This window comes from Schistocerca cancellata, chromosome 1 (assembly GCF_023864275.1).
Source record: "Schistocerca cancellata isolate TAMUIC-IGC-003103 chromosome 1, iqSchCanc2.1, whole genome shotgun sequence".
NCBI lineage: Eukaryota > Metazoa > Arthropoda > Insecta > Orthoptera > Acrididae > Schistocerca > Schistocerca cancellata.
The window spans coordinates 771,709,277-771,727,446 of NC_064626.1; the positions used below are offsets into that span (position 1 = coordinate 771,709,277).

An 18,170-nucleotide genomic window follows, 5' to 3' on the forward strand; every position below is an offset into this window, starting at 1 on the left:
TATGTCCATACATACTATTCCCATGTTTATTTGCTATTTGCTTTACATTTTACATTTTTTGCCACATATCAGTGAGGGAAACTTGTGTTAATTTCCTGTTTTAAAATTGTTTTTTCTAGGCAATTTTTTGCACCATACAATACTTTCAACAAGATGGGAGAATTTGTGCGTTATGCAAATTGTCATAACATCGTTTATGCATGCAATGGCTTCTTCAGGCGTATTAGTTTTTCTAGGAACATCATTTTGCTCCTCATCTTCTTCCTTTGTTACTTCTTCATTATCTTTTGTGTTGCGGATTTCTATTAAATCTGTTGCTGAGGTGAAAGTGGAGTGAGTTGACAGAAAGTCATCACTTTGAATGTAATCATCTGCACTACATGAAATGTTTTGCATTTTCATTAATTCAGCAATTGTGGCTGCATTTTCTGGAACTTTGATGGCCTCAGAAGTGTCTTGCTCTTGACCCCCAATCCCCACTTTGTTGAAGCACTTGGTGACAGTTTCAGGTTTTATTTCCTTTACTACCAAGCCAATCCAATTTACTGCATCCAAGACAGAAACTGACCATGCAAGAGCAAACACATTTTCGGCCTCTTCAACACTAAGAATAAGAGATTGCATCAGTAATTGCCTATAATGACACTTGAATGTGTAAATAACCCTCAGGTCATAGGTTGTGTGAGGCTGGTTGAATGTGGAGGGAACCAAGCCAATTTTGCATTTGATGATGTTACTATCAGGTGGCAGGTTACATTGTCTAGGAAAAGGAGAACTTGGTGATTTAATTTTTTCTTTTTGGCAAACAAAGAGCCCAGCCATTCATCCATAAGACCATGCCTCTGTATTGCTTCACCATGTGACTGGAAGCTTACCGATGTAAATGTTTTTGAAACAACGCAGTTTTGCTGCCTTTCCAATCACCAGGGGCTTCTCCATTGCAACTAACGTGTTACCACACAGCGAGTCTTTCCTTGGACTCGTTTCCACCGGTGAACTTTTCATCTCGAATTGTTAGTGATTTTGAAGGCGAAGCGCGATAAAACAGTCCCATTTCATCAGCATTGAACATGTCTTTTGGGTCATAATTCACAATTAAGTTGGACGTATTGTCTTCCATTCTGTGTCTATACTTTCCTGCACATTCATAGCTCCCCCACATTATTCATTCCACACGATATTGTGTGCTTTGAAACTGTCCAGCCATCCTGTGGATGCCTTGAAGTCCATAATTCCAAGCCCTTTAGCGACTTTCACTCTGCAACATGGGTCTAGATAAAGGTAAGTTTTTTGCCCACGCACTTACGAACCATTCCCACACTATTTCATTAATTTCTTCATTTCCAGTCTCCTTCACCTTTCTTCTCATCTGTCTGTTCCCTTTCATCCAGAACCTTATCCATGTTTCTTAAAGTTTCATAAATTTGTGTTTTACACATTTGAAACGCAACATAATTTTGTGCAAAGAGAATTTGTCTTTCTCGCTCACCACAATTACATTAATCTTTTTGTTAACTGTTAATGACACATACCATTTATTCGACATCATGTTATTGTATCTCATAAAGTGCTACTGGTCAACTGAAACTGGCAGAAAATAATGACCTTGCCGGGCAAAACCATTGTTTAACAGAACAATACCCACCTCTTTCACTGCGCACATTGCAGCAGTGTTGGTAGATGCGCAACAATGTTCCTCTATGTGCCGGCAGGTGTCAATAATGAGGAAAATGAGAAAGCTGACAAACAGAGCGCTGATGAACAAACCATTTCCTTTGATGTACTGTACCTACAATGAGTGTAAGTTATTCCTTGTTGCACAGAGTAGCATGGTTTTAGGTCCACACCAGCAGCACCGTGCTGCCCTGGTCCTCTTTTTTTGGTTTTGTGCTGCTTAACAGAGATATTAAAAGTAACATCCTTGTAGTCATCAATAACTAATAAACTGTATACAGTAGTATTGTGTAGGGTCTTTTCTGCATTATACAATGAATTATTAAGTATGTTCCAAGATTTGCTTTTCGTTTCTGCATTAGGCATGGTCTGCTTTATACATAAAATCAGCATATAAAAGTGCACTGAATGCATAGAGACTGAAATACTTGTGTGGTTTGGGCAGATTTCTGAATTGTACATATGCTGATTTGAGCAAGTTTTACTGTATTAAAGTTGTCCCAGATGTTGCAATTACCATGAATTGCATTGAGCACTATTGTGGAATTTCCATAAACTAATTGTGTCTGAACTTTGGTAAGTTCATTAGTCCTTTGAACGAACACTTTTTTTTTTTTCAAAATTTGCCAATAATGAATGACTTCAGTTTGTTTTTGGCTGAAGAAAGTGTGCAGAATAAACTGTTAGCCTTTCTTCCCCAGGCTATACGTCCAGTAGCATGTGCTTCAGCCAGAGAGGATGGAGTTTGTAGAGTCACAGTACAGTCCAATTTTGTCAGTGTTGTAAACTCTTTTAGGGAAAAAACTGTGCTGTATAACTGAAGAATTTATCACAAATTGCAATATCTTTGTAAGAATTAAATTTCTAGCGTTGAACGGCAATTTCTTGAATCTCATACTGATGTGTAAATCAAGTCAGTCATCCTATTGAATTATCAAATTTACCTTCTTTCTTCAGAGTTTCTGCAAACCATCCCACTTCCTGTATTAATATCGGACATGTTACGGGAACTTCTCCTGCTTTTCAGTTTGAACTTCCATGCTCGAAGGTAGTAGTCAGCATACAAAACTATTTCCTGATGTTTCATTTCCAGCTGGGGAACCTCTTCAGATATAAAGTGCTTGATCTCTGAACATTTCTTACACATTGGGGGGTGAAATATCAGGAAATAGTTTTGTATATTGACCATAGCCTTGAAACCTGTAAATTTTAATTGAAGTAAGCACTGTCAGTGAAAGCTTGCATTGTCTTTCTGCTGTAACCATGTTATTGCTTCATCTAGTTTTCTGTGAGTTGAAGTTTTTAGCCACTTATGCTAGCTGTTAACTTTGGTTGGAAAATATTACAGCTTTTTATTTTTCTGTAATCTCTCACTGTTTGTAAGCCTGTCTCATAACCCACAGAAAGTTTTGCTGTAGGTTCACCATTTTCTAACTTATCTATAACATGCAATTTCTTTTCAGTTGTTAGAAGAACATTTTATGTCTTTTCCTGACGTTAATAAAGAGGGAAACATTCCACGTGGGAAAAATATATCTAAAAACAAAGATGATGTGACTTACCAAACGAAAGCATTGGTATGTTGATAGACACACAAGTAAACACAAGCACACACACAAAATTCAAGCTTTCACAACCCATGGTTGCTTCATCAGGAAAGAGGGAAGGAGGGGAAAGACGAAAGGATGTGGGTTTTAAGGGAGAGGGTAAGGAGTCATTCCAATCCCGGGAGCGGAAACACTTACCTTAGGGCGGAAAAAAGGTCAGGTATGCGCGCGCGCGCACACACACACACACACACACACACACACACACACACACACACACACACACACACACATTCATCCGTACATATACAGACACAAGCAGACATTTGTAAAGGCAAAGAGTTTGGGCAGAGATGTCAGTCGAGGCGGAAGTACAGAGGCAAAGATGTTGTTGAATGACAGGTGAGGTATGAGCGGCAGCAACTTGAAATTAGCGGAGGTTGAGGCCTGGTGGGTACCAGGAAGAGAGGATATACTGAAGGGCAAGTTCCCATCTCTGGAGTTCTGATAGGTTGGTGTTAATGGGAAGTATCCAGATAACCCGGACGGTGTAACACTGTGCCAAGATGTGCTGACCGTGCACTAAGGCATGTTTAGCCACAGGGTGATCCTCATTACCAACAAACACTGTCTGCCGGTGTCCATTCATGCGAATGGACAGTTTGTTGCTGGTCATTCCCACGTAGAAAGCTTCACAGTGTAGGCAAGTCAGTTGGTAAATCACGTGGGTGCTTTCACACGTGGCTCTGCCTTTGATCGTGTACACCTTCCGGGTTACAGGACTGGAGTATGTGGTGGTGGGAGGGTGCATGGGACAGGTTCCGTCCACATCAAACCCACCAACAAGCAACAGTACCTCCATTATGACAGCTGCCACCTATTCCATATCAAACGGTCCCTTCCCTACAGCCTAGGTCTTCGTGGCAAACGAATCTGCTCCAGTCCGGAATTCCTGAACCGTTACACCAACAACCTGAAAACAGCTTTCGCATTCTGCAACTACCCTCCCAACCTGGTACAGAAGCAAATAACCAGAGTCACTTCCTCATCCTCTCAAACCCAGAACCTCCCACAGAAGAACCACAAAAGTGCCCCACTTGTGACAGGATACTTTCTGGGACTGGATCAGACTCTAAATGTGGCTCTCCAGCAGGGATACGACTTCCTCAAATCCTGCCCTGAAATGAGATCCATCCTTCATGAAATCCTCCCCACTCCACCAAGAGTGTCTTTCCGCCGTCCACCTAACCTTCGTAACCTCTTAGTTCATCCCTATGAAATCCCCAAACCACCTTCCCTACACTCTGGCTCCTACCCCTGTAACCGCCCCCGGTGTAAAACCTGTCCCATGCACCCTCCCACCACCACCTACTCCAGTCCTGTAACCCGGAAGGTGTACACGATCAAAGGCAGAGCCACGTGTGAAAGCACCCACGTGATTTACCAACTGACCTGCCTACACTGTGAAGCTTCCTATGTGGGAATGACCAGCAACAAACTGTCCATTCGCATGAATGGACACAGGCAGACAGTGTGTGTTGGTAATGAGGATCACCCTGTGGCTAAACATGCCTTGGTGCACGGCCAACACATCTTGGCACAGTGTTACACCGTCCGGGTTATCTGGATACTTCCCACTAACACCAACCTATCCGAACTCCGGAGATGGGAACTTGCTCTTCAATATATCCTCTCTTCCCGTTACCCACCAGGCCTCAATCTCCGCTAATTTCAAGTTGCCGCCACTCATACCTCACCTGTCATTCAACAACATCTTTGCCTCTGCACTTCCGCCTCGACTGACATCTCTGCCCAAACTCTTTGCCTCTGTATATGTCTACTTGTGTCTGTATATGTGTGGATGGATATGTGTGTGTGTGCGAGTGTATACCCGTCCTTTTTCCCCCCTAAGGTAAGTCTTTCCCCTCCCGGGATTGGAATGACTCCTTACCCTCTCCCTTAAAACCCAAATCCTTTTGTGTTTCCCTCTCCTTCCCTCTTTCCTGACAAGGCAACCGTTGGTTGCGAAAGCTTGAATTTTGTGTGTATGTTTGTGTTTGTTTGTGTGTCTATCGACGTGCCAGCGCTTTTGTTTGGTAAGTCACATCGTCTGTGTTTTTAGAAAAATTTAAGTTAATGTAGATGAGTAGATAAAACATAATCGTAATGTTTGAAAAACAGCATTAGTAGTGTGCTGCTTGACACAGACACGTTAGTCTGCCTAACAGTGCAGAGTGTATAAAATGGAATGAGCGTAATGATTGCAGTACTTGAGGCAAATGGCCGACTTTGGTTAATTGGGAGAATTTTAGGAAAGTGTAGTTCATCTGTAAAGGAGACTGCATACAGGGCAGTAGTGTAAACTGTTCTTGGGTAATGCTTGAGTGTATGGGGTCTGCATGAGATCAAATTAAAAAAAGACATTGAAGCAATTAGGAGGTGGGCTGCTAGATTTGTTACCGGTAGATTCGAACAACTTGCAAACTTGCAAGTATTATGGAGATGCTTCGGGAATTCAAAATGGGGCTCTGTGGAGGGAAGGCAATAATCCTTTGGAGGAATACTATCAAGAAAATTTCGAGAACAGCATTTGAAGCTGGCTGCAGAACTATTCTACTGCTGTCAACATACATTTCACATAAAGGCCATGAAGATAAGATAAAAGAAATTAGGGCTCGTATGGAGGCACATAGATAGTCATTTTCCTCTTGCCCTGTTTGCTAGTGGAACTGGGAAAGAAGTGACTAGTAGTGGTAGTGGCACACACTGTACAGCAGCTTGTGATGTATGTATGTGTGTATGTATGTTTGTGGATGTAAATGTAGATGTAGGTAGTGATGGTGTGGAGTTGCAGACAACCACAATTTATTGTGTTCACATGCAGTTGTAATCCAACATACGAGTGTTCACTAAACATTTGTGATACATTTATGAAGCAGTATCTTGTATTTTAGCATAAAAAATGAATTGTCAGTCTAGTCCTTACATCATTTTCAGAAATACATAAAAAGAAAAATCTTCTGCAGTGGAAAGATGAAATCAGAATCACAAATTTGGAAAACGTGTGTAACCTACAGTGCCAGATTCTCACACTGAAATTTGTTGTGTTATCTCTCTCTCTCATACACACACACGCACGCGCGAGCGCGCGCGCACACACACACACACACACACACACACACACACACACACATATTTTTTGCAGCGTGAGATGTATTTGGAACTTGTCTTCATGAGATACAATTGCGGTTCTAATGTTTGGGGGAGAGGAAAGGGGGTTTATGCTGACTGTAGTCTGTAAAGTGAATGCCTATGTATTAGTGACACAAACAAGGGAGCATGAGTATGTGTGTAGTGCATCCCATTTTTGTTGTTCACGGTAGCACTAAATCACAATCAATTTGTGGCTGTATTTACAAAATATGGTGCTGTTTTCCACCTGCCATCATGTGAAGCACAGACACTTGAGTTTGTTGCAGACATTAAAAATGTTTTTACACAACATGATTTTTCTTATTTCTTATAATGATAAATGTAATTTACTGTTGGGCCTATTTCACCCATAATAATTTTCAGTTATAGAACCAGTAGGTCAAATAAAAGGCTAATGTGACGAATTTCACACTGTTGACAAGACATTTTTCCATATTTATCTTTATTCCTTCTGTCTCCATCAGACATTGCTCGGTGACAAATTCTGACAGTTCACAATAAAATAACCATCTTCCAATATTGATATCCCCACCTAATATAATGTCCCTTGAGGGAAAAGAAAAGTAGTAGCTAGTCAGTTGATTCGCCAGTGACTAAGGCATGGGTGTTGTCTGTGAGATGTTTCTAGCTAATCATTCTGATTTAGTTTTCCATTGTTTATCTAAATTAAATAAGGCAACTAGCAGACTGATTCACTTGAAAAGGAAATGGTATATTTCCTTCCCCCATCCTGGTCTTATTTGAGTCTGTGCTTCATCCCTAATGATACTTTCCTAAGCAATACATTTAACACCAATACCTTTACTTTATCAAAAAGTGTTGCTCTTAAATCGGGCTAAATACTCCATAGAAGGTGACAATTATTATTGTATTTGGTGTCAGTGAACTACACAATATCGCCTGTCTTTTCACCATGCCATTGAAGAACGGAACACAAAGTCTGAAGAATTATGTTATTGCGAGGCTTCAAACCAAGGTATTCACACAAAGCATAAGGCTTTGAACAGTGACTCCTACTACAAGGAGCTGTTGATCAAGTGTTAGTAAGCTCTAGCAGTCTGAGGAGTAAAGGTAGCCACTTCCCATGTAATTAAGGCATTAAATGCCCAATAGGCACATAAAAAAATTTAAGTCATTCCTAAGGCTTCAGTCAGTCACCTCCTTTGAGAGTTCACACACACACACACACACACACACACACACACACACACACAGAGAGAGAGAGAGAGAGAGAGAGAGAGAGAGAGAGAGAGAGAGAGAGAGAGAGTGTCAAAGTGGGGGAGCGACCATTCAACTATATGGCAGATAAAGCTACCTCCACTCTTTACATTACTTATGTTACGCTCAGGACTTTGTAATATTGAATTAGTGAGCCCTGTTCCGTACTTCATACAGTTTGAGAAAGGAGAAAATAATATTGAATATTGTGGCTAACCGGTAAAGTGACAGACAACAGATCAAAAGGTCTGGATTCAGTCCCAGTTAGTCCTAGCATTTTTATCTGTAATGTATTTTTGTCACCTCTAGTAGTGTTTGTTAACATGAAAATGCTGAATTGCACTATTATTCAGTGTCCATGTTAGACTGGCTGGGTAAGTCAGTCCAAATGTCAGACGAAGGCTTCAGCATACTACTTAGGACCATACTTAGTATGGGGCTTTGGTGTTCAAATCAAACCAACGTTTGGTTTGATAACAGCTTTATTGTTTTTTTTTTTTTTTTTTTCTTTTTGTAGGAAATGAAAAAGGGATTTCTATAGGAGAAAATATAAAAGCTTTAAACTGCAGCATTGAGAATGTATGTAAGTGCAGATGAAGGATCAAATAAATTCCATGTACCCATGAAAAAATGTCAAATGGGAAAAAGTTGCCTACCAAGTTAATAGAAAAGAGGGAGAAGTTAGAGTTTAATGATCCATTATTGTGATTAGATTATGAAAAAAATGGATTATTTGAACTGAAACCTTTTAGTTACTTTTGGAGCTGCTAAAATAAGTGGAAGATTTAGGAACTGGGAGGTTATTGGATGTTATCTGTAGAATCTGTATATCCAGATATGTATAATCAGATTTCCAGAAAACTGTTTCTATCCATTTGCTGAAGAAGGCATGGGTAGTTGAATATGATAAAGATAGTGTGATTGATCTGACATTTCATATGTATAAACTGCTGGCTAATTATGTATATCTCCTTAATTTAAATTGGTACACAGTATATGCACAGAAAATGTCCATCTGGACAGCAAGAAAGAAGCTGCACTCCTCCATACCCTACAATATTTCATGTTTATCCATCTAAGTTCATTATTAGGATAGCTTTCATGCCTTATGTTCATAGTGCCTCATTCAATATTGGCAAGTTTTCCAAGAGTCATTGAGTCAGATGTATGTGCAACCTTAAGAGGGCACACATCACTTGATTCTGTAAAAGATGGTACTCTCCTAATGAAACCAGTAGTATATAAAATTCCTTGTCAGTTTGGGGAACTGTATGTAGGCCAGACATTCAAAGACAGATGCCACACCAGCTATGCCAACCAAAGGAAATTTACTAGCACCAGTCACTCTCTAGATAAAGGTCATTGCATTTAGATAAAGGACATAGCTGCCTCAACCTACAGAGACTCTTATAGTCAAAGAAACAGTTATAGTACATACAGAGAATCACTTCAATAACATAATGGAATTCATCACCTATTAAACATAGTGATGAAAGACTTTGTGAAGTCAGTACTGTGGTTGAGTTATTGTTATGGCTGTAGTGTTAACAATATTATGAAAAGGATAGAGTGCTACTCACCATAAAGGCGGGGTACAGGTGTGGGGAGAGAAGAACGCTGTGTGGCAGAGCACACAGGGAGTAGGTGAAACAGACAAGGCTGCCAGGCGTAGTGTCGAGAGGCTGTGGGGGAGGGAGGGGGGAATGGGGACCAGAAAAGGAGTGGAGCAGAGGAGGGGAAAAGACTGGCACAGAGTGGCACGCAATGGGGGTTAGGGAATATGAATTTGGAGGAGAGAGGGGGCAGAAGCACAGCAGTCATAAAATTGTTGATATCCCAGTCTGGACTTTCTGTTGTTAGAAATGGTTGTAATTTTATCAGAACAGACAGAAATTGCATGGGTAAAAGTCTAGTAGCAACAACAGTGTGAACTTGTTGTGGTTAGCCGCTGTTATGAGGTCAAATTGAAGTAAAGAATCCTTTTATATGCCTTCATAACAGATTACTTACAACATTCCTTTGGGTTTAATATTTTATCACACTTTATAGGTTTTCTCTCTCTTTTTCTTTTTCTTTTTTCTTTTTTTTTCATGTAAAAATCCAGTTAACAAAAACTTTGAAGTCTTGAAATCAATTTGTGCAAATAACCTTGTTCAAAATGGATTACTTACACAGCAAATATTATTTGGTTATTTTTCTGATTTCAGGTTATGTGATCCAATAAACCCTAAAATAAAAAATGACTTGTCAAACTTGTTTGAGTCATTAGCAAGCAATTTTGCTGGAGTTGTTCAGTACAATAAAGACAATCGTCAGTTTGAAGGTGCCAAAGCAACTAATATTACAATTGATGTTGTGTGCAATATCATGGTAAACGATAGTATAGGGCAGCCTGTCTCCAGATATGCTGCTGTAAATTCATTACTGTTAGACGCGTATGGCCAGGAGTGCCTTGATTACAAGTATTCCAAAATGATTGAAGAAATGAAAGCCATTGCTTGGGATAATGAAACAGCAGAAGGAGGTAGGTGGTCATTTTTATATGATGGTTGTGTATCACATTTATTTTCCTGAATGCATAATTTAAAAGGTAAGATGTGGAAGCTATGAAATAATGGAACCCTAATTTCAAAAAGTACATAATAATGATCTTCTGAGCTTCTGGCATACTAATAATGAATTGTGTGAAGTTGATAAATTATACATAAGAACTGACATTTGTAGCACAAAATAGATCTTTGTGGGAGGAAATCAAAGGTCTGAAGTATAAACATTTGTAAATGCAAAGTACTTCACAAAAAGTTACAAGATTGGAAAATTAAAAATAGATGTATGTAAAAACATGATGTAGAAACACACTTTTTCCAAAGGGGCATTAAAGTGTGGTAATTAAATGCATGTTTAACAGTTGCATACCAATGCTGTATGTTGCACTGGCCAACGCCAACGGGAGGGGTCAGTGACTGACCCCACAACCATCACACATTCTCTAACTAGGATAAATCACATTATTTATGTATTTCCATAATTTTGGCAGATTAGAAGATTAAAATGTCGATTATTATTACTGGGAAAGGGTTTCTGGCACATTTTTAGTAAAAAATAAATAGATTTTTTTTTACATTTATTTGTATTGTTGTTGTTGTTGTTGTTGTTGTTGTTGTTGTTGTTGTCGTCGTCGTTGTCTTCAGTCCTGAGACTTGTTTGATGCAGTTCTCCATGCTACTCTATCCTGTGCAAGCTTCTTCATCTCCCAGTACTTACTGCAACCTACATCCTTCTGAATCTGCTTAGTGTATTCATCTCTTGGTCTCCCTCTACGATTTTTACCATCCACACTGCCCTCCAATGCTAAATTTGTGATCCCTTGATGCCTCGGAACATGTCCTACCAACCAGTCCTTTCTTCTTGTCAAGTTGTGCCACAAACTCCTCCCCAATTCTATTCAATACCTCTTCATTAGTTATGTGATCTACCCATCTAATCTTCAGCATTCTTCTGTAGCACCACATGTCAAAAGCTTCTATTCTCTTCTTGTCCAAACTATTTGTCGTCCATGTTTCACTTCCATACAGGGCTACACTCCATACAAATACTTTCAGAAACGACTTCCTGACACTTAAATATATTCTCAATGTTAACAAATTTCTCTTCTTCAGAAACACTTTCCTTGCCATTGCCAGTCTACATTTTATATCCTCTCTACTTCGATCATCATCAGATATTTTTCTCCCCAAATAGCAAAACTCCTTTACTACTTTAAGTGTCTCATTTCCTAATCTAATTGACTCAGCATCACCCGACTTAATTCGACTACATTCCATTATCCTCGTTTTGCTTTTGTTGTTGTTCATCTTATATCCTCCTTGCAAGACACTATCCATTCCGTTCAACTGCTCTTTCAAGTTCTTTGCTGTCTCTGACAGAATTACAATGTCATCGGCGAACCTCAACGTTTTTATTTCTTCTCCATGGACCTTAATACCTACTCCGAACTTTTCTTTTGTTTCCTTTACTGCTTGCTCAATATACAGATTGAATAACATCGGGGACAGGCTACAACCCTGTCTCACTCCCTTCCCAACCGCTGCTTCCCTATCATGCCCCTCGACTCTTATAACTGCCATCTGGTTTCTGTACAAATTGTAAATAGCCTTTCACTCCCTGTATTTTACCTCTGCCACCTTTAGAATTTGAAAGAGAGTATTCCAGTCAGCATTGTCAAAAGCTTTCTCTAAGTCTACAAATGCTAGAAATGTAGGTTTGCCTTTCCTTAATCTATTTTCTAAGATAAGTCGTCAGCTCAGTATTGCCTCACGTGTTCCAACATTTCTGCAGAATCCAAACTGATCTTCGCGCCGAGGTCGGCTTCTACCAGTTTTTCCATTCGTCTGTAAAGAATTCACGTTAGTATTTTGCAGCTGTGACTTATTAAACTGATAGTTCGGTAATTTTCACATCTGTCAACACCTGCTTTCTTTGGGATTGGAATTATTATATTCTTCTTGAAGTCTGAGGGTATTTCACCTGTCTCATACATCTTGCTCACCAGATGGTACAGTTTTGTCAGGACTGGCTCTCCCAAGGCCGTCAGTAGTTCCAATGGAATGTTGTCTACTCCCAGGCCCTTATTTCGTCTCAGGTCTTTGAGTGCTCTGTCAAACTCTTCACACAGTATCGTATCTTCCATTTCATCTTCATCTACAACCTCTTCCCTTTCCATAATATTGTCCTCAAGTACATCACCCTTGTATAGACCCTCTATATACTCCTTCCACCTTTCTGCTTTCCCTTCTTTGCTTAGAACCGGGTTTCCATCTGAGCTCTTGATATTCATACAAGTGGCTCTCTTTTCTCCAAAGGTCTCTTTAATTTTCCTGTAGGCAGTATCTATCTTACCCCTAGTGAGATAAGCCTCTACATCCTTACATTTGTCCTCTAGCCATCCCTGCTTAGCCATTTTGCACTTTGTGTCGATCTCATTTTTGAGATGTTTGTATTCCTTTTTGCCTGCTTCATTTACTGCGTTTTTATATTTTCTTCTTTCATCAATTAAATACAATATTTCTTCTGTTACCCAAGGATTTCTACTAGCCCTCGTCTTTTTACCTACATGATCCTTCACTACTTCATCCCTCAAAGCTACCCATTCTTCTTCTACTGTATTTCTTTCCCCCATTCCTGTCAATTGTTCCCTTATGCTCTCCCTGAAACTCTGTACAACCTCTGGTTTAGTCAGTTTATCCAGGTCCCATCTCCTTAAATTCCCACCTTTTTGCAGTTTCTTCGGTTTTAATCTACAGTTCATAACCAATAGATTGTGGTCAGAGTCCACATCTGCCCCTGGAAATGTCTTACAATTTAAAACCTGGTTCCTAAATCTCTTGTCTTACCATTATATAATCTATTTGATACCTTCTAGTATCTACAGGATTCTTCCATGTATACAACCTTCTTTTATGATTCTTGAACCAAGTGTTAGCTATGATTAAATTATGCTCTGTGCAAAATTCTACCAGACGGATTCCTCTTTCATTTCTCTCCCCCAATCCATATTCACCCTCTATGTTTCCTTCTCTCCCTTTTCCTACTCTCGAATTCCAGTCACCCATGACTATTAAATTTTCGTCATCCTTCACTATCTGAATAATTTCTTTTATCTCATCATACATTTCATAAATTTCTTCATCATCTGTGGAGCTAGTTGGCATATAAACTTGTACTACTGTAGTAGGCATTGGCTTCGTGTCTATCTTGGCCACAATAATGCGTTCACTATGCTGTTTGTAGTAGCTTACCCATACTCCTATTTTTTTATTCATTATTAAACCTACTCCTGCATTACCCCTATTTGATTTTGTATTTATAACCCTGTATTCAACTGACCAAAAGTCTTGTTCCTCCTGCCACCGAACTTCACTAATTCCCACTATATCTAACTTCAACCTATCCATTTCCCTTTTTAAATTTTCTAACCTTCCTGCCTGATTAAGGGATCTGACATTCCACGCTCCGATCCGTAGAACACCAGTTTTCTTTCTCCTGATAACGACGTCCTCTTGAGTAGTCCCCGCCCGGAGATCCGAATGGGGGACTATTTTACCTCCGGAATATTTTACCCAAGAGGACACCATCATCATTTAACCATACAGTAAAGCTGCATGCCCTCGGGACAAATTACGGCTGTAGTTCCCCCTTGCTTTCAGCTGTTCACAGTACCAGCACAGCAAGGCCGTTTTGGTTAGTGTTGCAAGGCCAGATCAGTCAATCATCCAGACTGTTGCCCCTGCAACTACTGAAAAGGCTGCTGCCCCTCTTCAGGAACCACATGTCTGACTGGCCTCTCAACAGATACCCCTCCGTTATGGTTGCACCTACAGTACGGCCATCTGTATCGCTGAGGCACGCAAGCCTCCCCACCAACGGCAAGGTCCATGGTTCATGGGGGTAGGTATTAATTTCACAATTACAAGGACTATTCAGATTCACATTCAGAACACTTTACAATACGGACTCCTTCTTCTTTCTTGGTGTGTGCAGGGCAGATATACCTCCTGCAAGAAGTGCAAGCCTTCGTGTACTTACGGTCTTTTCTTCTAGAGCATAAGTAACAGCGTCCTTTCTTTGGCAGATTATGCACAGCTGCACATGTTACTTTCCGTCGCGGCTCTGTAACGTTGTTTCCTCTGCTCACATCACCTGGATTTTGATTACAATCATACCCAAAAATTGATAACGCTGTAGTGTATTTTGAGTGTAGGCCTACAGCATTATGAGCGCGTCTTTTCATGTTGAGGTCACAAAGTTCACGAGCAAGATCTTTCAGGTACTTCTTTCTTCCAGAATTCGTTGCCGGGTAATTCTTTGTCCATTCCTTGTGTGTATCTTGAAATACAACATATGAGTTGTATGCTGCAATGCCAATCAGGTTGAAAAACACCGCCATTGGCCATCGACACATTGCTCGACCACAGCTGTACATTCTTACGCACTTATCGAATGTATCTACTCTTGACTTTGTACAATTGTAGAATAGGATGATGTCTGGCTTCTCTTCTGTCACATTCATATCATGATGTTGGGTGGACAATACTGTAACAACGTTTCCTTTCTTAGGCACGTAACTGACTAAAGTGGCATCATCACTAAAGGCAAATCGGATTGTTCCCGATGTAGCTTTTTTTAAAAAAGAGAAACAGGACGGAGTTCTGTAGGAACATCGCGTTTGTCACTTCTAATAGTACCAACTGTAGTTATTTTCTCTTTCAAAAGGTCAGATGCGAGTGGAACGGTAGTGAACTTTCTGTCCATGGTAACATTTCTTCCAGACTGTTTCAAGTTAGACATTTCAATCATTCTTATAACTATTCCAGGGCCACTGTTATGGTTCTTCTCATTAGCGTGCTTTCCAGTGTAGGGATCCCGCAGCGAAACAGTATTTCATATCTGAATCACATAACAGGTTCACCTTTATTCCATATTTTCCTGGTTTTGTTGGAATATATAGCCTGAATGGGCATCGCCCATGGAAGGTCACAAGTTCTTCATCCACTGTGACTGACTCACTAGGATTATAAAACTCAGGAAATTTACTATCATGTTTCATATATCCCTGATAGGAGCAAATTTGTCTGTCTGTTTTCTAGCTGCTCGAGTTTGAGCATCATCGAAACGCAAACACTGCAGTAAGAGCCTAAGTCTATGCTCCGAAAATGAAGCTCGAAACATCGGAAAGTTTTCTTTACTAAATATATCATGTAAACTGTCCTTGTTCTGTCTATGGACTCCACAGTTCAATAGGTTCTGTCTATGGACTCCACAGTTCAATAGAATTACAGTTGCTGACACAATTTCTTCCCTTTCAAATGCTTTCGAAATTTTTATGAAAATATCTTCAGATGATTTCCTAAGATTTCCATGCTTTTGATTGGTGCACATCAAGATGTTATCCAGGATGTTATCATGAAAGTACATGAGAAAAGCTTTACCTGGTGTATCAGGTTTTATCCCTGGCTTAGTTCCTTTCGGGGTTCTCATTGCGTTAGCAACAGACCTCCTCCTCTGATTTACGTAAGGGCTTCTCTTCCATATCATACTTGATGGGGCCACCCTGTCTTTTTCAAGTTGATCAATTTGTGCTTTCGGCCTGGGTCGTCTTCTTGTTGGTTGAATATCTATAAAAATATGGAAACAGAACCGAACACTAGCAAACTAAGCACTCTGCCGAGACACACATCCTAATATACTCCAAAATATCTGCAAAAAGTAATAAAAATCAATACTTACCCTGCTCACTTTCATCCAACTCGCTGCTGTCAGAAACTACTTGATCAGGAATTTCCATGACTACGTCTTCAATTTCACTGCTTGAGCTTTCGGATAGTTCACCACTAAATTCATTGTCTGAACTGTTAAGCAAATTTCTAATTTCGTCATCTGTCAATTTCATCTTCTTGTACATTCTGTCAAATGCCACAAAGATATTACCTTCCACTCATCACACTGTTTACCGGTTGACTGTGAGTGGCGATTGTTGACCAGCTGCACCTTCAGTTACAACAATCGCTATAACTTAACAATGAGTGTAAACCAAAAGCTGTTCTTACTGTCGATTGTAGCAATTATAGTTACGATAAATGTCATTTATTTATTAAATAAACTACTGAAAACGACAGGAGTTTTAGCCTAAAAACTTCATTGAGGGTCAGTTACTGACCCCCCCCCCCCCCTCCCCCGCATTGGTATGTAACTGTTAAAAGTACTAGCACACGGATCGCAGAAACCAAGTGCTTTGTATGGAAATGATTAGCGCATAACAATTTTATTTGACTTTCTGAAAGAGGGATCTGTTTTGAGCATTGTACTGTCAGAAACAATTGTAGACATGCAAGGATGACAGTGAGAAGCACAGTTTGTGTCCTTAGTAAAGTTCAGTGAAGTTATATTGTCACCCTGTGGGAGGCTGGCCAATCTTTTTGTAGAATTGCCTGGCATGTTTGGCGTCATGTGTTTATTAAGGTGTCAGATATGTGCCTCGAAAGTCTTCTTTTTTCAGTGTTCATTTAATATTAAAATAGACAACTTTCAGGAAAGTAAGATGTTTGGTTAGAGAGAAGAAAACAAGGGCTTTCAAATACAGTGTGTCTTATATCAAACAAATTATTAGTGGAGTTGAATGCTAAGTGCATGTTGTTTATGTGTTTCATAAATTTCTAATATTTCTTTAAACAAAATGTTTCTGTGTGAAATATTTATATAGTGGGTAAGGCTTATTACCACCTAAAATAACATACGTAGAACTAAAGTATACAGACTTACTTTTTATTTCTAGCAACACGAATATACATTCATAAATGAACATGGTTAATTTGATACAGAGAATGACTTCAAAAATAACCCTTGTACCAGAAATAACATACTGTACAGCTAGTTGCTAGATCAATTACTCATACACAGTGCTGCTGCCCTCCCATTTTTTATTGTAGCTTTTTAAAATTTATTATCTATCTAATTTATAGATTTAAGCTATTAACTGGCCTGCTCTTGTGTGAACTGCTGGCCACAGCATCAGTGCAGCTGCAAGATGCAGTAATGGTATCGCTGCTGGTTGGTGAAATGGATGGTAGGGCTTGCAGCGTCAGTGTATTGTCTTGTAGGGGTAATTTTGCCATTTTGAAAGATCTCAATGGTATGGTGTCCTAGTCATGACACTAGGAAGGAACCAGTGTCGGACAGTTGGAGCATCGATTTGATGAGCTCTGTGTTGAGTATGATGCGAGAACAGTCATCCAAAGCTTTGTGGATGAATACAGGGCATTCACTGTGGCCTGAAGCAGCCAGATGACAGATCTTGACTGAGTGATCTTGGAGCCTTTGTCCCAACTGTGGCAGTTACACTGCAGAAGCCAGTAGTTTGGGTGTGCTGAAACGCGCAATGACTCCTCTTACACTATTTCTGCTAACAATGCTCTTATCTGGCATGTACATTTTGTGAAGGTCTAAAAGGACCAAGGGAAGTATCTCTGCCCATTTTCTGCTTTGGCACAAACACAAACTGCCTTAGGACCCAGAGCATCTTTCACCCTTCCCATTCCTGGCAAAATGGTATCTTGTTGGTTAATGATGCTGGATGCTGCACAAGTTGGACAATTCTTGGAGCAAAACATACTTTATTTACTGGCCCCGATCTGTAGTACCTTGGAGAAGGAAACCAAATCGTGCAATCCAGGTGGTGGCGGAGGTCTTTGCTGTTCTCTAAGTGGAAATGTTGGTGATGGTTGTAGCTTCTGCCCACCAAATCCATCTATTCATGACAAAGAAAAGATATATTTAGCTGTCTGCTTGTGGAGGGAGGGTATGTGATTCATCCGGATTTGTGCGGATCTTGCTGGAGAGCCTATAAGCTATTCGGTGTCATCATGTACATTTCGTCCCACTTTGCAGTGCTAGCATTGAATACATAAATGTGCCCATGGATGGACATAATCTTTAATCAGTGGTGACACAAAACGATCAGTC

The 18,170-nt window shown here is 39.9% G+C and overlaps 1 protein-coding gene across 2 annotated transcripts in view; it reads left to right on the forward strand.

Annotated features, from left to right (window-relative positions):
* LOC126187041 (putative serine protease K12H4.7) overlaps window positions 1-18,170 on the forward strand; it is a 117,530-nt gene that overhangs the window by 76,721 nt on the left and 22,639 nt on the right. For both annotated transcript variants that reach the window (XM_049928262.1, XM_049928263.1), the window contains exon 6: window positions 9,860-10,176. In XM_049928262.1, the coding sequence (XP_049784219.1) occupies window positions 9,860-10,176 (317 nt within the window). The remainder of the gene's footprint in view (window positions 1-9,859; window positions 10,177-18,170) is intronic.